The 20,062-nt window shown below is 35.1% G+C and overlaps 1 protein-coding gene across 1 annotated transcript in view; it reads left to right on the top strand.

Moving 5' to 3' along the window:
• The first annotated feature begins 1,738 nt into the window (after positions 1–1,738).
• LOC120354395 overlaps positions 1,739–20,062 on the top strand; it is a 68,086-nt gene continuing 49,762 nt past the window's right edge. Inside the window, exons 1-6 of the mRNA XM_039441484.1 lie at positions 1,739–1,780; positions 4,697–4,983; positions 5,092–5,242; positions 6,034–6,099; positions 14,810–14,872; positions 15,859–16,214. Coding sequence (XP_039297418.1) covers positions 4,962–4,983; positions 5,092–5,242; positions 6,034–6,099; positions 14,810–14,872; positions 15,859–16,214 — 658 coding nt within the window. The 5' untranslated portion in view covers positions 1,739–1,780; positions 4,697–4,961. The remainder of the gene's footprint in view (positions 1,781–4,696; positions 4,984–5,091; positions 5,243–6,033; positions 6,100–14,809; positions 14,873–15,858; positions 16,215–20,062) is intronic.

The following is a 20,062-nucleotide window of genomic DNA, read 5'->3' as shown; positions in this document are numbered from 1 at the left end:
GCACCACATTTACTATCTAAGTTGAATATATTTATATCACCTGTGGCTCGACGTTCTGATTTTTCATTCATGGTTCCCCGCTCCAGAACTCTAAGAAACTATCACTCTCCCCTGAATAGAATGCAGAGAATTTACAATAATTTAACGGGGCAACTAGATGTCTTCTGGTTTTCTCGTGCTAGATTCCGCAAAGTTTTATACGCTAGTATGGTTTAGGTGGATGTCAACAATATCTTTTGGATGCATGGGTGTGGCTGTGCACATGATTTGGGGCGAGAGGTACGGTATTTTGTTATTATTTATATAAAAAGTTCTGATCATATTTTGATTCAATCGTTGTTTTTTTCAATTTTGCATTTATCAAGTTTTTTTTCTCTTTTTCAACTAGATTACAAGTTTTTGTACTCATTGTATTTTTTTGTCATTTTCTTCTTTTTCTTATACATTAATCTTCCTATTAATATTTTTCTTATTATTATCAATAATATTATAAGTATTTTTTCCTTTTTTTTAATCTCAATATTGTATTGTACAAATATGTAAAGGAGACAGATTTGGGGTGACCCCCGTTGTCTCCATTTATGAATGAATAAATAAATAAATAAATAAATAAATAAATAAATTATGACATTATCTATGACTCTATCGTTTATAATGACAAACAGTCGAGTAAACTGGACATAGTTTCTGAAACAGGATATATGTCAACTAAATACACAACGATTCTTTCTAATGAATGTTTACTGAAGAAATACTTTTCTGTGGAATCAAAATTTTAGTCCGCCATCTTGGACCCGCCATTGTGAATCCAACTTCTTCTTTTTTCAAATAGGAAGGTGGTCATGTGACATGATTTCGATACAGAATTCAAGAGAAGATGAATGGCAACAATCGCACAATCAAGAATACTGATAAATCATACAAAAATGAGATAAATAAGAACATTGCAAATTTGAAATTATTTGAACAAATCAAATTTTACTTTCCAAGTGTTAGTAATCACTATAGTAATATCTATTCACATCTTGAACACTTTCAACAGTAAAGTTTGATCTGTCAGATTTTTAATGTACTCATTTGTTTCATTTTGGCATTATTTATTAATATCTGAATATCTTTGAAACAACTTAAGATATCGATGTGCAGTTTATGCCATTTATTTTCTCTTTAATTTCTGTATCGAAATTATTTATTATATGATGCATATGTATGATACCTTCCTATTTAAAAAAATACAGTTGGATTCAAAATAGCGGATCTAAGATGGTGGACCAAAAGTTTTGTGGCCACAGAAAGGTAGTTTTTTTTCATTCAAATGGGATCTGCAATTCTACAGTATAATAGTGAATAATATACAATAGTGTACATAATAGTTTAATAGTATATCATATATAACAGTGTCTAGAGATTTGGCTAACCCTCCACCAAGGCATCTCAAGTCAAGAAGATACTTGAGACTTGACGAGCAGGAGGAAATAAGAAGTGCGTGGGAGTTATGGAGACTGAGATGGTTGCAGGGAGAGGTCATGAACAAAGGCCTTGTGGATGACCCCAATGACATTGTCCCTGGCACCCAGCTGAGACGTAGAGAGTGGTGTGGCCTTAACCGGTTCAGGACGCAGGTGGAGGTGTGCTGAGCTGATGACAGCATGGGGATACACCTCTGATCCTCTGTGCCAATGTGGACAAATTCAATCAATGAATCACCTGATATCTGAGTGTCCACAACACTCCTATCATGGAGGGCTGACACAAGTTCATGATGCTGGAGAAGAGGCATGTCAGTGGCTCCACAACTTACTAGATTATATTAGTATTTAACATATTAAGTGTAAAATTATGTTTTTTCTAACTTTGGCCTATGATGCATATGTATATATTGTTGGATATATATATATATATATATATATGTGTGTGTGTGTGTGTGTGTGTGTGTGTGTGTGTGTGTGTGTGTGTGTGTGTGTGTGTGTGTGTGTGTGTGTGTGTGTGTGTGTGTGTGTGTGTGTGTGTGTGTGTGTGTGTGTGTGCGTGTGTGTGTGTGTGTGTGGTGTGTGTGGTGTGTGTGTGTGTGTGTGGTGTGTGTGTGTGGTGTGTGTGTGTGTGTGTGTGTGTGTGTGTGTGTGTGTGTGTGGTGTGTGTTGTGTGTGTGTGTGTGTGTGTGTGTGTAAAAGAATTAACCGGGTACATCCGTTTGTTTTGACTTACTTGAGCCATTGCAGACAACATCTTCTGAGGGTGGCGTCGAAATCCACACTGAGTCCTAGGTATTCTTTCGGGATCGAAGAGCATACCTCCTACCCCCTCCCTCCACTTGCTTGGGCTGGCGCTGTTGGGTGAGTGAAATTCCAGGAATGCTGTCTTGTTTTGGTGACAATGGTGCTGTAGCGGGTTCCATTGTACCAGGTACTGGGCGTTTGCTATTCAAAATTATAACTCTCAACCCGGTGGATATACTAGCCAGCTTAGACGTTATCTCTCTATACCCCAACATCCCAGTCGACGAAGCCCTCTCCATCATGAAACAGAACAAACACTTCTCCAAATCAATAGTAGAGTTGACTAGCCACTGCTTGAAAAACACACATTTCATACAAAAAAAATCAATATTACAGGCAAATTGAAGGAGCACCAATGGGATCATCTCTCTCCCCAGCCATAGCAAACTTATTCATGACACATTTTGAAGAAGAAGCCTTGAACAAAGCTATTTTCAAACCGAGCATCTGGAAAAGATATGTTGATGATATTTTCATAATTTGGCCTCATGGTGAAGAAAAACTATTGGAATTTCTACAGCAGCTAAATGAAATACACCCTAAAATCCAGTTCACAGTAGAAATAGAAAAAGAGTAATCTTTACCCTTTTTAGACGTTCTATTGATGAGACAAACCGATGGAAGTTTGAACTATTCAGTATACAGAAAGCCCACCCACACTAACAGGTACTTACATTTCCAATCACATCACCACCCGGCTCAATCCTCCTCAGTTATAAACAGCTTAATCTTCAGATCTCTTCATCTCACCAATGAAAAAAGGAGAGAAGAAGAAATAAAGACAGTGACTAACATTCTCAAATCCAATGGCTACCCAACTACAATCATTCAAAAATCAATAGTAAATAATCTGTCTCCACTTAAAAAAGTGAATCAACAAGAAAAAGAAGAATCTTTTGAAAAAACAGTACTCCTCCCATACATAAAGGGCACCACAGACAGAATTGGAAGAGTATTAAAAACCCACAAAATCAAACCATTATTCAAACCCCATCTACTCATTTCCCAAATCTTAAAAAAACCCATCAACAGACTTGAGCTAGAAAACCAAGGAGTCTACAGTATCCCCTGCCTGAACTGTGACAAGCAATATGTAGGCCAAACAAATACGAGAATCTCTGCTAGAATAGATGAACATAAATTAAGCATAAAAAATCAACAATCAACCTCAGCCCTATATAACCATGTGAAAAATACTGGTTATACAATAAATTTCGTGAATTCCAAACAAATAGCCAGCATTCGAGATTTTCAAGTCAGGATTGTGAGAGAGGCGTTGGAAATCGAAAAGCAAGGCTCTCTAAATAAAAGAGACGACAGCCTCAACGTGTCTCCCTTATGGAAGTTAATTTTGAATACCAAACCCCCAGGACCTGGTACAGTGAAACCCGCTACAGCACCATTGTCTCCAAAACAAGACCACATTCCTGGAATTTCACTCACTCAACAGCGCCAGCCCAAGCAAGTGGAGGGAGGGGGTAGGAGGTATGCTCTTCGACCCCGAAAGAATACCTAGGACTCAGTGTGAATTTCGACGCCACCCTCAGAAGATGTCGTCTGCGATGGCGACGAAACGTCAGACTCAAGTAAGTCAAAACAAACGGATGTACCCGGTTAATTCTTTTACATATAATATATCCATCCTCGAAACACTCAAATGATATATATATATATATATATATATATATATATATATATATATATATATATATAACAGTATACCATAGAATAGCCAATGTACTGTTACTCCATGGTATAACTTATATTGTGTACTGTACAGTTCATATTAATAAAAATGCACATGATTATTTGAGAGTACAGAAGAGTATTTGTTGAAACGGGCTTCAGCTATGTTGAAATGTCTAGCTTTTGTTTTTATAACCAATCAAATAAGCAAAAAAGGAAATAAGAAAATGCAGGATGTTTTTACTTTTGGCAATCTCAATAGGGTGAAATATTTGCTGCAACGAAAAACAAGTGTTATGAATTTAATATTGTTTCCACTACTATATAGTATCCCGTGCACACTCGTCCCAGAATCGGATGTAGTGACTATCTCTTTAACTAACCTAAAGTTGATAGTCCCTTGGATGTCACAATCAATGATTATCATTGTATTATTTTTTATGAGTTATTACGATTATGAAATGTGTATAAAAGAGTGAAAAAAATCTTTCTTATAAGAGCGAAAACTCTCAATACGCATTTTCTCAATTATGCTAGACATGTCTAACCATGTCTCAACCACGACTTATCTAAAACTTGAAAATTGGAATTTAGAGAATCTTGAATTATCAGTAATTAATTATTTATTCGCCAATGACATGAGCCTTCAACACTGATGGCAAGGCAAAAGTTCTAAGATATTTGATGATAGAATTTAGATGATATTTTGTTATTGTTCAATTTCATCTTTGCAGTCCTTCGAATCCACCTCCTCGTCCTTCCAAAATTGGAGTCCAACCAGAAGCAAAGCCGTCTTCAAATGGGGACCCACGAGATTAAATACATTCTAAAAATGGGGACACATTAAAATCAACACCAGTTACAAGTAGAGCTCCATCAGCAACAAGGCCGCCTAAACGTGTGCTCTCACCAAATGCGACAATATCTACAAGTGGAGTTCCACCAGCTAAAAAGCCTTCCACAAGTGGGTTGCCACCTTTCAAAGGGCATCAAACAATTATGGCCCCACCAGCTAAAGGGCATCCCAAAAGGGCTAAAATACATTCTGCAAGTGGGGTCCCACCAACTGGAGGACATCCCAAAAGGGCTAAAATACATTCTGCAAGTGGGGTCCCACCAACTGGAGGACATCCCAAAAGGGCTAAAATACATTCTACAAGTGGGGTCCTACCAGCTGAAGGACATCCTAAAAGGGCTAAAATACATTCTGCAAGTGAGGTCCCATCAGCTGAAGGGCATTCTACAAGTGGGATTTCGCCATTTTTGTTTAGCAAGAGAAAGTAAGTAAAATTATCAATTATAAACCAAGTATATATATTCTCAATATTTATATTTTACTGTGTTGCCCGGGCTTTCTAAGCTAATGAATCACTTCCTTTGTTACGGAAAAACTAATATTGTAACAGACCAATAAACTAATATTCCAAGTAGATAATAATTTTTGTTGATCAGCTGTGCTTGTATTTACTCACACTTTTTGTAACAAAAAACTTGATGGTTAATGATGGAATATAAGGTAAACCTGGTCAAATCATTTGGCAATTATTTTGAATAAGTTTTATGTATATTCTTATGATTTACCTGAGTTGGTTCTCTGACTCGCGCACTTTGTCCAGTAATAGAAACTAAAGTTGAATCTTAAAATGAGTCATCCACTGTTAACAAGGTAGAATTTGAAATGAGTTAAACTACCATGATTATTTTGCCATGAAATTGAACTACTGTTAACATTTAACATTGCTGCTGATTCACCGACGTGGAAATTCAATTCAAGTTTTGAAGTTGTTCTTTTTAATGCTGACCCCGTGCAGCGCAATGTAATGTATCGCTTCCTTTGTCAATCCACTCGTAAAACAAACGACTTTCTCCAAAACCTCATGATTTTTCAACGATCTCAGATCTATACAATAAGGACAGCATTTAATCTCTTCTGTTCCCATTCAAACATGGGAAAGAAACGACAAAACTCATAGTAATGTATTTCATAATTAAATTGTATTGTTAATATAGAAATATCTATAGAAGATGATATCTTATAATTGTTTTGAATATTAAATAATTTCATTTATAGGCGTAAAGAGCTCGACATTCAAACATTATACTACATCAGATCCGCTCTCAAAGATGTGGCAGCCAGGTGAGATTATTTCACAGTTTAGACTATTAGTGTTAAAAGCTAAGTTATTCTATAATGAATTGTTATTAGGGTTCTAGGAATTGGGTTGCTAATTCCAATTCATATCATATGCGAGAAGTATAATAAGATATCTATATAAATAAAAATCGAGCCTCAAATTTTGACATTCAATAACTTTTTTATATGTGCACCGAATTTGATGATTTTTTTAGTTGTGTTCGTTATGTTCAGGACCAGGTTTATGGCCTATCAAATTTATAATTTAACTTCAGGACTCTTTCCTACGGCCCTTCATACTTTACATGTAATCCTTATGGGAGAAGATTTGTGAGCTGGCCACACACAGGAATAAAAATCAGCTGTTATAATGATTGCGGCATCCAACAGCCGTCGATAGATAGTAGACAAGAGGGTGTGCTGCTCCATAACCACTCATGTATTTTATTCTAAACGCCCCGATTAAAAACAAAATGACTGTTCTGTGTGTAACCATCCAGCAGTGCGGCCTCAGGTTAAAGACATTGCTTCGTTTCCAATAATTTTGCTGTCTTAGTTGTTTAGAATTAATTGATCTTTAGTAAATTATTTATTTTGGAGTTGGATAAATATCTATATAAATGAAAACCATTAAAATCCCCCAAAGCCAGTTAATTATTATTCAAATATCAGTTACTCATTCAGTTACATTTTTATTAGTTACAGTTATTACATTGCAAGTTTTTAATAAAAGTTGGTATTTGAAGTTATTACTGATAAAAGTAATCAATTTTGTACCATTAATTTCTATCGAGATTCTCCGATTATAATTCCAACATCAGGGTTCATCGTCACTCACCAATTATTTAAAAAGTTTGTGAAGCAATTACAGTAGTTTTCCTGCTATTTACCAAGGTCACGAATTAGATTTTTTTAAAGAGTTTTAAATCCCCTGCATGTATCGAGTAAGTGGAAGGAGTGAACGGGGGAGCACATGTGATTTATGCAAAAAGATAGCATAGCTCACGGTATGTAGAAGAAAAATAAAAATTTTGATCTAAATACCGTGGCATAGCTTAAACTACACGTCGATTAATGATATGCGCGTTCAATTAATTTGTCAGTTATGATTTTGTCGTACACGCACATGGAAGTGTATGCTGAACTGATTTTTTGGTCAATAAAAAATAATAGGATGGTCTGGATTTGAGGATTGTTAGTATGGGTTATAGATTTTGAGGTGTGCATCCAGCTAAAGTTTGTCATGAGATGCATCAACTATTTGGCGGTACGAAGTTCGCCGGGCCAGCTAGTTTATGATAAAATATGTGGTGATACAAGTGATCGAGCAAAGAACCTATGAATGTGTGCACAAATATGAAACTGTTGCTAAGGCAGCACATCTGATAGCTACACTTCATCTTCCTTTCTCTCGAATTTAATCAGCAGTCTTCTATTCCTGTCAAACACTCCACCTTGGGATGACACTCTGTGTCTTGTTTTGTGGAGCCTTTCCAGTATTTAACCATATCTCTTCATGTCGAGTATCCATAATTTTCCCCCTTCAATAAACTTCTCAGCGGTCTTGCTCTGCGACGATTTTCATAATTTCGTTTAATCTCTTTTATATATGTTGGACCTTCATTTTGAATGAACTCTTTCATATGCATTAGTTGATGGAAGTGTAGTGGTTCTGTTTTCTTCCATAGAGTAGTTCTATGCCAATAGAAGTATGTAGTTCGGTATGCCAATAAACCTAAATTTGGATAATCACACTTCTCCAAAATTCTTTTAGAAATTGCAGCTGCCTTTTCTGCTTGACTGTGAGTTTCTAGGACAAAACCATACTTTTCTGCTAACTCTTTGAAATTTTAGGAAGTAAATTGAGTGTCCCTATCAGACCTTACTACACAAGTAATACCATGTCTTCCAAAAATATTTTTCATTCTTATAATAAATTACTTTTGCTGATGTTAAGTGATGAATGTGAACTAATTCTACAAACCTTGCGTAGTAATCCAGGAGCACCAAACACCATTTTCCCCTAACACTTGGCAAGGTCAATTCATACTTCTTGCCAAAGTTTGTTTGGAAGACTTGATTGTTTTAGTGGTTCACTACAGTTTTGTTCTTTGTTGGATACAAACTGAACAATTTGTAACTAAAGCAGAAATATATTCTGAAACTCCTGGCCACCATACTGATTCTTGGGTTTTTCTTCTGCATTTTAGTATTCATCATGAATTCTTTCTAAAATGTCCTTCCTTATGGAGCCTGTATGAACAGTAGAGGTCCTTTCATAATTGAACCCTTCACTTCAGCCATTTCTGCTCTGTACCTGTTGAATTTTGAATGACTGTCCCAATTGCCAGATTTTATCCATTCTCGCAACATTTACATTTACCATCTCCTATTCGAGATTTTCTTATTTCTTCTAATCGCTTGTCAGTGCAGGGCAGTACTTCTATTAAACTTTCACAAAATAATTCTTCATTCAAAACATCTTTGTTCTCACTTCGACTTGAAGGGTTTCTGCTGAAAGTGTCTGGTACAAGAAATATTTTTCCTTGTAGTCGTGCACATCAATACGCACATCATAAGATAGTAGTAAAATGTATTTTACAAACTTTATTTGTTATTAGTAAATGTATACACAAATTACTTACATTTTTACAACAAATGGTCAAAATGGCTGCCTTTTTCATTAATGCATGCATAAACTCTTTTTTAGATACTTTTATAGCACTTTCACATTGAAGTTTTTGATTTTTGTTGTTATGTGCATCTTCAGTTCATCCAGTGTGTGTGTGTGTGTGTGTGTGTGTGTGTGTGTGTGTGTGTGTGTGTGTGTGTGTGTGTGTGTGTAGCCTTTTTTACCCACAGTAAGTGGGTTTATATACCCCACTTTACCATACTTCTACCCCACTCCAAAGTAAAACTCTGTGCTCTTGAGAAAACGACATGCTTACTAAGCAGTAAACTCAGTAACACTGCAGACTTAATGTGGCCAGTATACAGTTCAATGATCTCTAGGTTTGTTGTAGGTACTACATTAATTATCTTGCAGAAGCAAGCATAACTAATTCATGAAAACTACTATTTACAGTAAGATTTATTCACATGTGCACGACTTTTCGATTGCTCTGAACGTAGCACACATTAAGGTCAAATCACTGTAACCTCATTCTAATCCTTAGCAATCTTGCAGAGAGCTCAGACATGGTTTTTGTCAACAATTCTACTAGTGGCTTGTGATCGGTCATTAATGTAAACCTATGGGAAAGGACGTAAAATACTTACAGGCCCGGGTCAGACCAAGGGATATCTAGTGTAATGTAGCCGATTATTTGACATGAATTTTCACAATCCGAGAGCATCCATTGTTTAAAAATTGAAAGTGTCTACGACGGTGAAAATTCATGACAAGTAAAATTGGACTCAAAAATGTATGCCTCTTGGCAGTCGGTTACAAGGACGGGACCTGGAACTATCTACAGTAGATAATCGGGCCCCGCTCTACCCCTCTCTTCCGAGACACCATTTTCCTGGTTCAGTGAGTTGCTAATATTATCAATTCTATTATTATATATTATTCATCTTTTTTATTGAAGGCAAATCCTGTAATTATTCTATTGTTTGTTTAAAAAGTTTTCTTAATATTATTTTATTCAAGTTTCCAATTTCATTTTGAGTTACAATTTAATTAAATCGATTACTTAGTTCTCCAAAATATAATCTGTTTTGTTTATTCTTTTAAAATATTGTTCCTTTCTCATGAGTTATAGAGTTAGATCAATTTAACCTCTCGCAAGCCAAGCGATTCCCCCATTATAAATTGATTGTTACCATAATGTCTATGGTTGTTCTCACAACCCTATAATACCAACTCAATACCATACCTAATATAACCCCAATATAATCCTATTTTAAATACCCCCATTCCACTAGTCTATATAACTATAGCGTGATGTATACAAGCTACCGTTTCTTTCAATTCTGTCCAAGCTTCCTCTTGAGGTTTGTCCTGGTCCATATTGTGTCTTTATTCAATAAAATTCTGAAGGGTGCTGTCAAATCATTTTATCATGGAATAAAATTTCATCAAGTAGTTTGATGAATTTCTCAACATTGTTGAATTCCTGAACATTGTTGAATTTCTCAACAAAATGTTGATGAATTCTCAACATTTACCTGACTTCTGATACATATTTTGGTTGTGGAAGCTTCTTAATAGCGTCTGTTTTGTCTGGATCTGGTAGTACTGAATCCTACGTAAAGATATGGCCTAAAAATGTAACACTGTCAGTTCCAATTTGAGACTTCAATTTATTCAATCTAATTCCATTTTCTTATAGACGCTCAATTACTGCCCTCAAACTAATATCGTGCTCTTGGATATCAGTTCTCCCCACAAGGATATCGTCTGCTTGGTTGACAACCCCCTCCCATACTTGTGATATCTCTTCTAGTATACATCTGGTCCTGACGAAATTCCAAATGACAATCTTACAAAAAATCTCATAAATGGTGTAATGAAACTGGCTAAATAATAACTGTCCTTATGCAGCGATACTTGCCAAAATCCGTTTGAAGCGTCCAGTAGGGACATCACTTCACATCCTTGATTTTTTGTCAAACTCTTATAGACAGAAGGTAATATTAAATTTTCTATTTTTACACATTTGTCCAATTCTGTGTAATCTACATAAATCCTTACTTCCCTGACATTCCTTGTTTTCTTGGTACTACCACTATAGGACAACACCACAAGTTATTGGTTCTATAGAATCCTCTAAACGCATTCTAGACTGTTCTGTTCTGATCTTGTCTTGAAGAGGCAATGCCACCCTGTGATGGGATGTGAGTGAATAAGGCACAGCATTTTCAGTCAATGTCATTTTTTATTCATAGTTAATTCTTCTGAAAAACGTCTTTATATTATTTTATTATGTCGCGCAATCTTCAATAAAATTAACTGTTTCTTGGAGCAATCAAAGCTTTAATATCACTCCTCCACTAAGCAAAGGCACTTTTTGATATGGCAAAACAAACTACTCCTTCATAATTTTTTTCCTTCACAGGTAAGAGGCACAGTTGCCACACCTTCAACGTCAAGTTATGTGCTATTTGCACCAACCAGTTATTTTCTGTAGGTCTGACAGACAATCCCTAACTGCCTGAAAAATCGGACCCAATCTCTTATTATACGTCAGCACCTGAGTCCATCTTGTAGGAAATTTCTTGATCTTTTTCATCATCACCATCCAAGTTTGGAAATGTAATTCCTTTACCTCAAGCTCTCCAAGGCAAAGGATTTTTCATTCAATTCATTATCGCCAAACTTGACTGCAATCGTGAGTTGACTGCTCCAATTCAACCTGATTAACAAATGGTGATTGCTGTCCAGTTGTTCCTATTTACTATTAAACAATTTATTCATATCAATATTTATAAATACCAATATTTATTATTTTTTATAAAAATGATAAGACTTATTACTATAATATAATTATTATATAAACTTATATAAACTTATTATTCTTTATAAAAATGATAAGATTTATCACTATAATATAATTATTATATAAACTTATTATATTACTCCAAATGTCATGATGTCTCAAGTTTTATTTTACACTGTTGTTATGTTTATGGTGCAAGCATTATTGTGCACTATTTAAAATGTTACAATCGCATGTATAATTTTGACAAAATAAACTTAAACTTCAATTTAAATTCAATTCAGTTAGGTTTCTGTTTACAAGATACAAAGGTGTCCTTACAGCTTCACGCCACATTTCCTTCTTCAATTCAGAATAAAACAAGAGTGTCCTAACTCTTAAAGATCCCATTTTGTCTCAACTTCTGCTGAGTATTGATTCAGTATATCAAATACCTCACACTTACTTGCAATCAGAAATACCATTACAAAATGTGTAAAATCGTCTATGAAAGTCAACATATATTTTTCTTGTCCCAAGCTACAGGACTAATAGGTCCACATACATCAGTATGTTCTATTTCAAGATGTATTGTTGCTCTTTCCCTTACAGTTTTAAAAGGTCGCCTTGTTTGGCGAGCAGACAAACTTATTTCACAAGAATTTTTAGAAAAATCTTCAAATTTAGTTTTAATATTCATTCCCTCACTAAAATTCACAAGCCTCTTCATATATCTATAACAAAGTGGTCGCCTATCTTACTATGCCATATTTCAAATTCATTGAGCTCTGTAGAGCCTGTCATTACGTGATGCATATTCATTTTCAAGTCAACCTTGAACAAACCATTTGAATTACTGTATATAAAATTGTCAGGGATTGAGGATATTAAGGAAATAAAAAGAGTAGTAGAATAAGACTGTGTTACAATGGAGGACCAGAGGAAGGGGTGAGGATACCACAAAATGCGATGCGAGGATAAATAATAATGAACTTTATAAATGAATCTAAATATCTTGATATTGTTCCTTTTCATCTTACATAATTGAAGCGTTGACTTGTTGGTGTGGCCACACGTAGCGTCGATGATGAATGTCTTGTAGCACTTTTAGGTCTTTCACTATTTGAGGTAAAAGGTCGGAAATGAGGTGGAACAATAATATTGTGGTAAGGAGTTGAGGTATGAGTTACGGTTTGTCACGGCCGGTAATAATAATATATCATAAGAAAAATAAGAATCAAATGAGGTTTTCCACAATACTGGTAATAATGAGAAGAGAATATTGTGGAGCGGTTTCAACGAGAGAGGAATAGAAGCGTCTCCTAGCAATCACTTCATACGAATGGGAAACCGGGGTGACACTTCCACTGAACGCTTGTGCTAGATTACAAAAAAAGGGTTACTGCGCAACCACAAGTAACCAATAGAAACCAGTTGAGGGCTGGCGGCAAATTACATTATATGAATTAGCTTAGAACTCTCAAGCTACAATAAATAGTAATACTAAATATGAAACAAAAATATTCCATCTTTGAAAACATTCAATTTTTTAAAGCCTTCCATAATAACTTCACAATCTTTCAGCGCCTCAACCCTATTTCCACCGAATAATACTTCACCAATGTTCTCTCTGATGGCTCTGACAGATAATATATTTTTTGAAATTTCTAGGACAAATAGAACATTATTCAAATTGCTTTTGCCTGATTTAATGTTGCCTACGTTGATGGCAGACATTGATTCATTTTCCTTAGCTACTCCTACTTAACAACTTTTAGGAATAGAACTATCAAGTAGAGATTCACATTCTACCATAGAGTCAATTACAAAAGTATTATCATACTTTATACTGAAATGATTTGTGAGAAAGGATACTTGATTCTTCTTCTTACGAAAATAACAGTCCATGGTTATTCCTCTTGCTGATGCAGCAAAACAGAATGGGGTTTCGCTTCATTTTGCTTTTAGTCTCAAGAAATTTGTCCGTAGTTTTTGTATCTGCAGTATTTTTGAAGTCTTGAAGACCACTGCACAAAATCAGGTTTATTACTGGTCAATAATCTTCATTCACCAGCCTTGAGGTTAGATTGGTCAGGTTTCTGTCACCAATAGCTGTTGCTTACCGCGATGTTTGGAAGTGACTATATCTCTTTGGAAGAGAACTGATGATTTTTCCAATACCATTCCATCGTCAATAGTGTGTCCAAGAGATTTCAAATTGGAAGTTATAATTTCAAGCCGATTGACAAAACTAGCCATATCCTTATTAGTTTCAAAATTTAAAAAGTGTTGAATGAGAAAGAATTTCTGTTGCCTTTCATCACGTTCATAAATTTGACAAAGATTTTAACATATCACACGATTATAACATATCACACGTCAATAGTATGTCCAAGAGATTTCAATTTGGAAGCTATAATTTCAAGCCGATTGACAAAACTAGCCATATCCTCATTAGTTTCAAAATTTAAAAAGTGTTGAATGAGAAAGAATTTCTGTTGCTTTTCATCACGTTCATAATTTGACAAAGATATTTTAACATATCACACGATGTTTAACTGTTCAGTATGTGGTTTAGGGGCATTGAATCTATTGTACTGAAGGTTACTTTCTTAGCTTTAGCTTCCTTCAAATGAAATACTGATAGTTATTTTTCCTTACCTGGTTCATTTGGATAATATCACTTTCTTGCAGTTAACAACATATCTCTGATTCCTTTATAATAGGATTTTATTTTATCAAATAGGATTTTTATTTTGAATTTTCCCATCTGAAATTCATTGTCGTTGCACAACTTCCCAACCATTCCTAAGCTTAAATTATCGCTACAACCAGCCATTGTTACTTTGATGGTTCTACTTGAAACTCTTCTTCAATAATTTTTACTTCTATTTTTTTAAGAAAGTTCATTCACTTACCGATGCTCATTTTAATTTTTAACCTTGAATCGTCCGACTGCATGCTCTTTATGCACTCAGAAAGAACCGTAACTTTAAGGTTAAGGAGAGTTTTACTTGCAAACAAAGTATCTTTTCTGGTATCCTGGGCCCATAACCTGTTATTCCGGTACAACTGAACTGTTGATTAGATAAAAATACTCGATAGATTATTAACACAAAGTTAATTGAATAAATCATATAGGAGATTTTACTTTTACTGGTTACACACACGCTCACAGAAAAACGCGTCTGAACAGAACTGCAATTTCATGACTTATAACATAGACCATAGAGTTAACAATTATTACAGAGGTAGCAATTATTATTTTCAACAACGAATTCTTCTGTTTTCAGGATGCAGATCAATGAAGTCCAACATCACAAGCTTACCGAATTGCTGGACAGAGTCTTCAAGAGGTCTGTCTCGTTTTCAGTACTTACGATTCAATTTATTAGTAGCATATATATCACGCAAGTTCTTTATGTATATCATAGTGCTTCTCTCTTTTTGAATGAATCAACTAGTATTCTTTTATTTTTGTGAGGATTTCCAACTATGGTTAACCATGTACTAGTAAATCCTTGAAATAGTATAAAAGGAATCAGGAAACGTGAAGGCACAGTTGGTATAATAGGATGGGTTGGAGGAAGGTACGGTTGGATGGGAAAAGCCAAGGACCAAGTGATTTGTATTTAAAGAAAATAGTTTAGTCCAAGAAGGAAATCTTGAGAGATTACATAGCATGAACAAGTGAACTATAAAAACAGAAGTTATAGCTTCTTATAGGTAGAAAAAATAATTGCTCTCAATTCATTTTTCGATTTCATTTTCTACTTTTTTAGTTATTTTGACAAAATTAATAAAAAAGTGCTCACGTATTTCATTTATAATTCTAGTGCTTACGTATTTAAGTTGTCTTCTGATAGTTTCAATGTTAGTATTATAGAACAGATTGAAGAATTATTATCATTCTAGATAAGTCTCAGGTTTATTGGCTGTTATTTGTACAAGAAAGTTTTGTTTTATGCTTGATTATAAAGTTTTATACATATATCTGATTGTGAGATCATAAAATCATTCAAAAGTCATGCTGGTTGACAAAAGTCTAGTTTTATTCAAAATAATTTTCATAATTAATTTTTGGCTTATGAAGAGTTGACTGTATAATGATAGAATGTGTGTTATACAAATTGCGTAATATTATTATAATTTCAGTTGAGAATGTTTATTGCTTATTTATATCCAAACTTCGAATGTACAACATTCATAGTTTTGATTTTATAATAATTAAGGTTCTGTTTTGAGAATAATTTTGAAATGTCACCAGTCATTGATTGAAAATTTGATTAAATGTGATTATTTTGATTGTGAAGTGAATAGAAAATATGGTCTTTGCTTTCAGTTACAATTATTGTGAGCTGAGAAAGGAGATGAAAGTTGCTCTTTCCATGAAAAAAATTCCGAGAGATTGGACCGATGAGAGGATTGGAGACTTGATCAGATTCAAGAATAAGATGGTGGTGTTTTTCCAGTCATGTCTGAACGCTTTCAGATTTTTTTGTACTGAATTGTACTTCACGCAGAGGCTACATAGTGTTCAACGGGTTTTGCAAAGCATGTTGGAAACGACGATAGCAGTACATGCTGCACTAAACACAACTCAACAAGCCGAAGCTGTTCCGCATCCCAACTTGAGAGCAATCAGAAAGAGGACTCATGATGTCATGGAAAGAGGTTCAACACGTCACAACATCACATGTAAATTATTTATTTCATCATGAATTGAAACTGAGGTTTCCCAACTCCGCACTTTTATCCCAACAATCAGATGGTAGAAAATTTAATCGATTTGAATATATGCTTTACGTAGTTCATAACGAGATGGTCCCTGGCTTCTATTGGAGCAATGAAAATCAGGGGCCAACTCGTTAGGCGCTACCTATATGCATTTCATAACAATACACTGTAGGCTGTATGTTCAGCTCGTAAATGAGCTGGAATTGGTAGTTGGTAATCAAGTCAATCTAGTGTAGATCTATATATATAAAAGATAAATGGCACTGATTCATTCAGTCACTCACACAAACTCATTCATAAATCAACAGAACTAATTAGGCAGGTTTGTTCAGTTGGCCTACTAGAGGCCAAGACTTAAGAACGGATTTTAAAAAATCCAAAGTTACGCCCACATTTCTGCGTTTTCGAAGCTCTTCCAATAACTAAATAGCAGAAAATGTTCAAATTTGGTATACAGGCTCAGCTGAGGTATAAAAATATTGGGAGGGTTTTGAAATAACGCCAAAGATGGCGGTTTATCAGCGTTTTCCTAGTTTTCCCTAGCGCTTTTTCTGCGTTTTCTCACATTTTTCAATAACCAAGAGTCAATGTTCAAATTTGTTAAACAAGCTAGTAGATATAAACTGATACTTTGGACTGACTTTTTTGCTCGAAAACCCCCTCCCCCCTCGCCCCCTCGTCAATCCCGCCTCCCCTTCCCCTCGCCCACAGGGTGGGGGGTGTTCTAAAAATAGATTTCCCCTTCCCCTTGTCCAGTGGAGATGAGGGGGATAAAAAGAGAGAAAGATATATCTCTCTCTCACTCTTTCTAAAAATAGATTTCCCCTTCCCCTTGCCCAGTGGTGATGAGGGGGATGAAGAGAGAGAAAGAGATATCTCTCTCTCTCAAATAGATTTTCCCTTCCCCTTGCCCAGTATAGATGAGGAGGATGAAGAAAGTGAGGGAAAAAATAATTTCCCTTTGAGGGGAAAAATTCCCTAATGCTATACTAACAGATTAAAGTGAATCCTTCTCTCTACATCTATTGCTATACTGACAGATTAAAGTGAATCCTTCTCTCTACATCTAATGCTATACTGACAGATTGAAGTGAATTGAGAAATTCCCTATCACTCTACATCTAATGCTATACTGTCAGACTAAAGTGAATCCAGAGAGAGGTCAATGATCTAAGTTCTTTTACATTTTTTATCTGCAATATCGTATAAGCATTTCCAAAGTTCATCGGAATTTTTAACAACAGATAATGGTGAATCATTTGTACAATCATAATGTAGATGGCCGCTGTCTAGTATATCGAGCAGTTCGAATATCTCAGATAAAATTGGAAAGTGTACATTTTCTGTTTTTGTTAATGGTAAATCAGCATCTTGACATCCTGTTGAGAATTTAATATTCTTAGCAATTGAATCAAATTCGTTAAATAAAATTCCCATCAAGAGACGAGTTAATTTTTTGAATTTTGAAAAACCATAACACTGCATGTTAATGGCTTCCCAGATGTTTGACATGTGTCTCTGTTCTATAAATTAACAACGTGCACGTGTTGTACCTACAACACTTGCTTGAAGACACTCGTGTCTCGCTTGTATAAGAAAGATCACACCACACACGTTGCTGTTGACAGGTCTAGCTCTGACCGAGTACTAAACTAAAAAGTGAGTAGGATATTGGAATGAAAAATCATTTGAACACAGAAAAAGTTTATTTACACATTTCACCACAACTATTCATAATTTCATCTTCAATTTTAATTAACTTATCTATACACAAATTATGAGGACGATAATAACATAGATAGTCTCTTATGTCATTTAAATTAACCGTGCTTAGAAAAATGTCTTTTAATTGTTTCGCCAAACTATAATTTTCATGAGTTGATTTCCTAATTGCACTTTCACACTCATCATACCAATCAATACAGTTTTTTAACCTCACTTCCAACTCGTTGTCAGCAGCCAACCACTTTCTCGGATCCATGATAAGCGAATGAACAAAACTAAGTGTAGGCTGGCACTATTATAGAGTAATTAAGTGGTCTTTCTTCATTAATTGCAGACAGACAACATGTACGTGCTTTATGCAGTCTCAATGCATGCATGCAATAAACACACTGAATCTCTTTTCCGTTGTAGAAGAATCCATAACGAGCAAAGTTTCTTTTCTGCGAATTCATGTACATCGCGGCCATTTTCATACTTTGCATTCGATTGTTTTCACACATGAAATTATTTGTTTGATACATATTTTTAAACAACAAAGAATTATAATGTTGAGCAGAGAACAAAGCACACACCGTCCATCTGGTCTATTTTTATGAATGTTACACACACCATAACACCATGAACTAGTGAAAAAGCTGAAATCGGGTTTTGCAAAATCCTCTGGTATACATTGAATGTTAGTATGTAATCTTCTTAAAAACTTTGCTTTCTCAGTTCCTTTTGTGAGAATTTTCTCATAACCTACAAGGTAATCATGTATTAATGAGTCAGTGTATTCTAAATCTCCATCCTCCCATTTTATTTTATGATAGTGACATTCTAACCATGTTACATCGTTACACAATTTTGCATTCAATTCTGTCTTTGCAAATGGTGATTTGAAATGGAATACAATATAATTATTAAACTGATCAATTATGGCAAGTTCTTTCACAATAATTTGATTACAATCTTGTTTAAACCAGTGAAGATCAACTGTAGCAATTTTCGTACTCGCTTGCTTGTCCACTTCTTTCTCTTCGGCGGGCTCGTCGAATCCTCCATCTTTCTCCCTCTCCTCCTCCTCCCATTTCTGCTCCTCCTCCACCTGCAGCAGCTTCTGGATCGGTGTACTGCACCTTGGTTCATAATAGAAACTATCGGAATCAAGATCGCACTGGATACCAATAGACTGAGTTTGCGCTTTGTCCAAAATATCAGAACACAAAGAATAGGACATTTTAGATGTTACCTGTTCAAAGGTGAAACTGATAATGAACCAAATTGTCAGAGTGCACACCTTATAAAATATTGCAGCTGGTGCGCTCTATCAATAAAATTACTGAACTTCTTTCACCATGCTCGTCAGAGGTGTGTACTCCATCACACGATTGCTAATTAAAACGCAATAGGCAGAAGTATTTGCAGGTACTGCACTATTAAATTCCATTTCAATATGAACATCTGTCGATGATTTCAAATGAGTCGCTTGGTGCAAACAGTCCACAACAATCAGCGGTGTTGATTCACAAAACGTTTTAAAGTCAATTTCTGTCCGAGTTCGCTATTGATTGAATGATTATAATACGAGGGCACGAAATCCAAAAACATCTGGTATAATACCTCCTTTTTACCTAGCAGATTTTCATATCGATAGTACTCGCTGTTCAAATATACTTTAACATTGTAAATACTGCAGCTATCGAAATTAGATATTGATTTTTTAATTTTATTCTTAAGATCGGTTTGAAATGCAATTATAACATATTTTGGACTATCAAAACTCGATGTGGTGCGAACTGCCCAAGAATGGTTAAGTCAATTTTGCAAATTTGGTAATTCACAAATTTCCCAATGCCGGAAACCTAATTTCAGTGGAGTGTCAGCATCGAGCAGTCTCAAAAATTTCAGTCTTACGTGATCTTCTAAAGTTATGTAGGGCATTCTCCATTGCAGTTTTGTAGTTTTCACACTAACGCTTGTTCCAGTTGCAGACTCAACACAATTTAGGTCTGTTGGTGACCTCAATAGGACGAGTTCCTGTTTCAAATTTAAAATTATTCTTTGGAAATCTTCAAAAAATGGGAGGATTAATTTCAGCGGTA

This window comes from Nilaparvata lugens, chromosome X (assembly GCF_014356525.2).
Source record: "Nilaparvata lugens isolate BPH chromosome X, ASM1435652v1, whole genome shotgun sequence".
Taxonomy (NCBI): domain Eukaryota; kingdom Metazoa; phylum Arthropoda; class Insecta; order Hemiptera; family Delphacidae; genus Nilaparvata; species Nilaparvata lugens.
The sequence above is the reverse complement of the archived record's forward strand: the minus strand, read 5'-3'. Positions and strand labels throughout refer to the sequence as shown.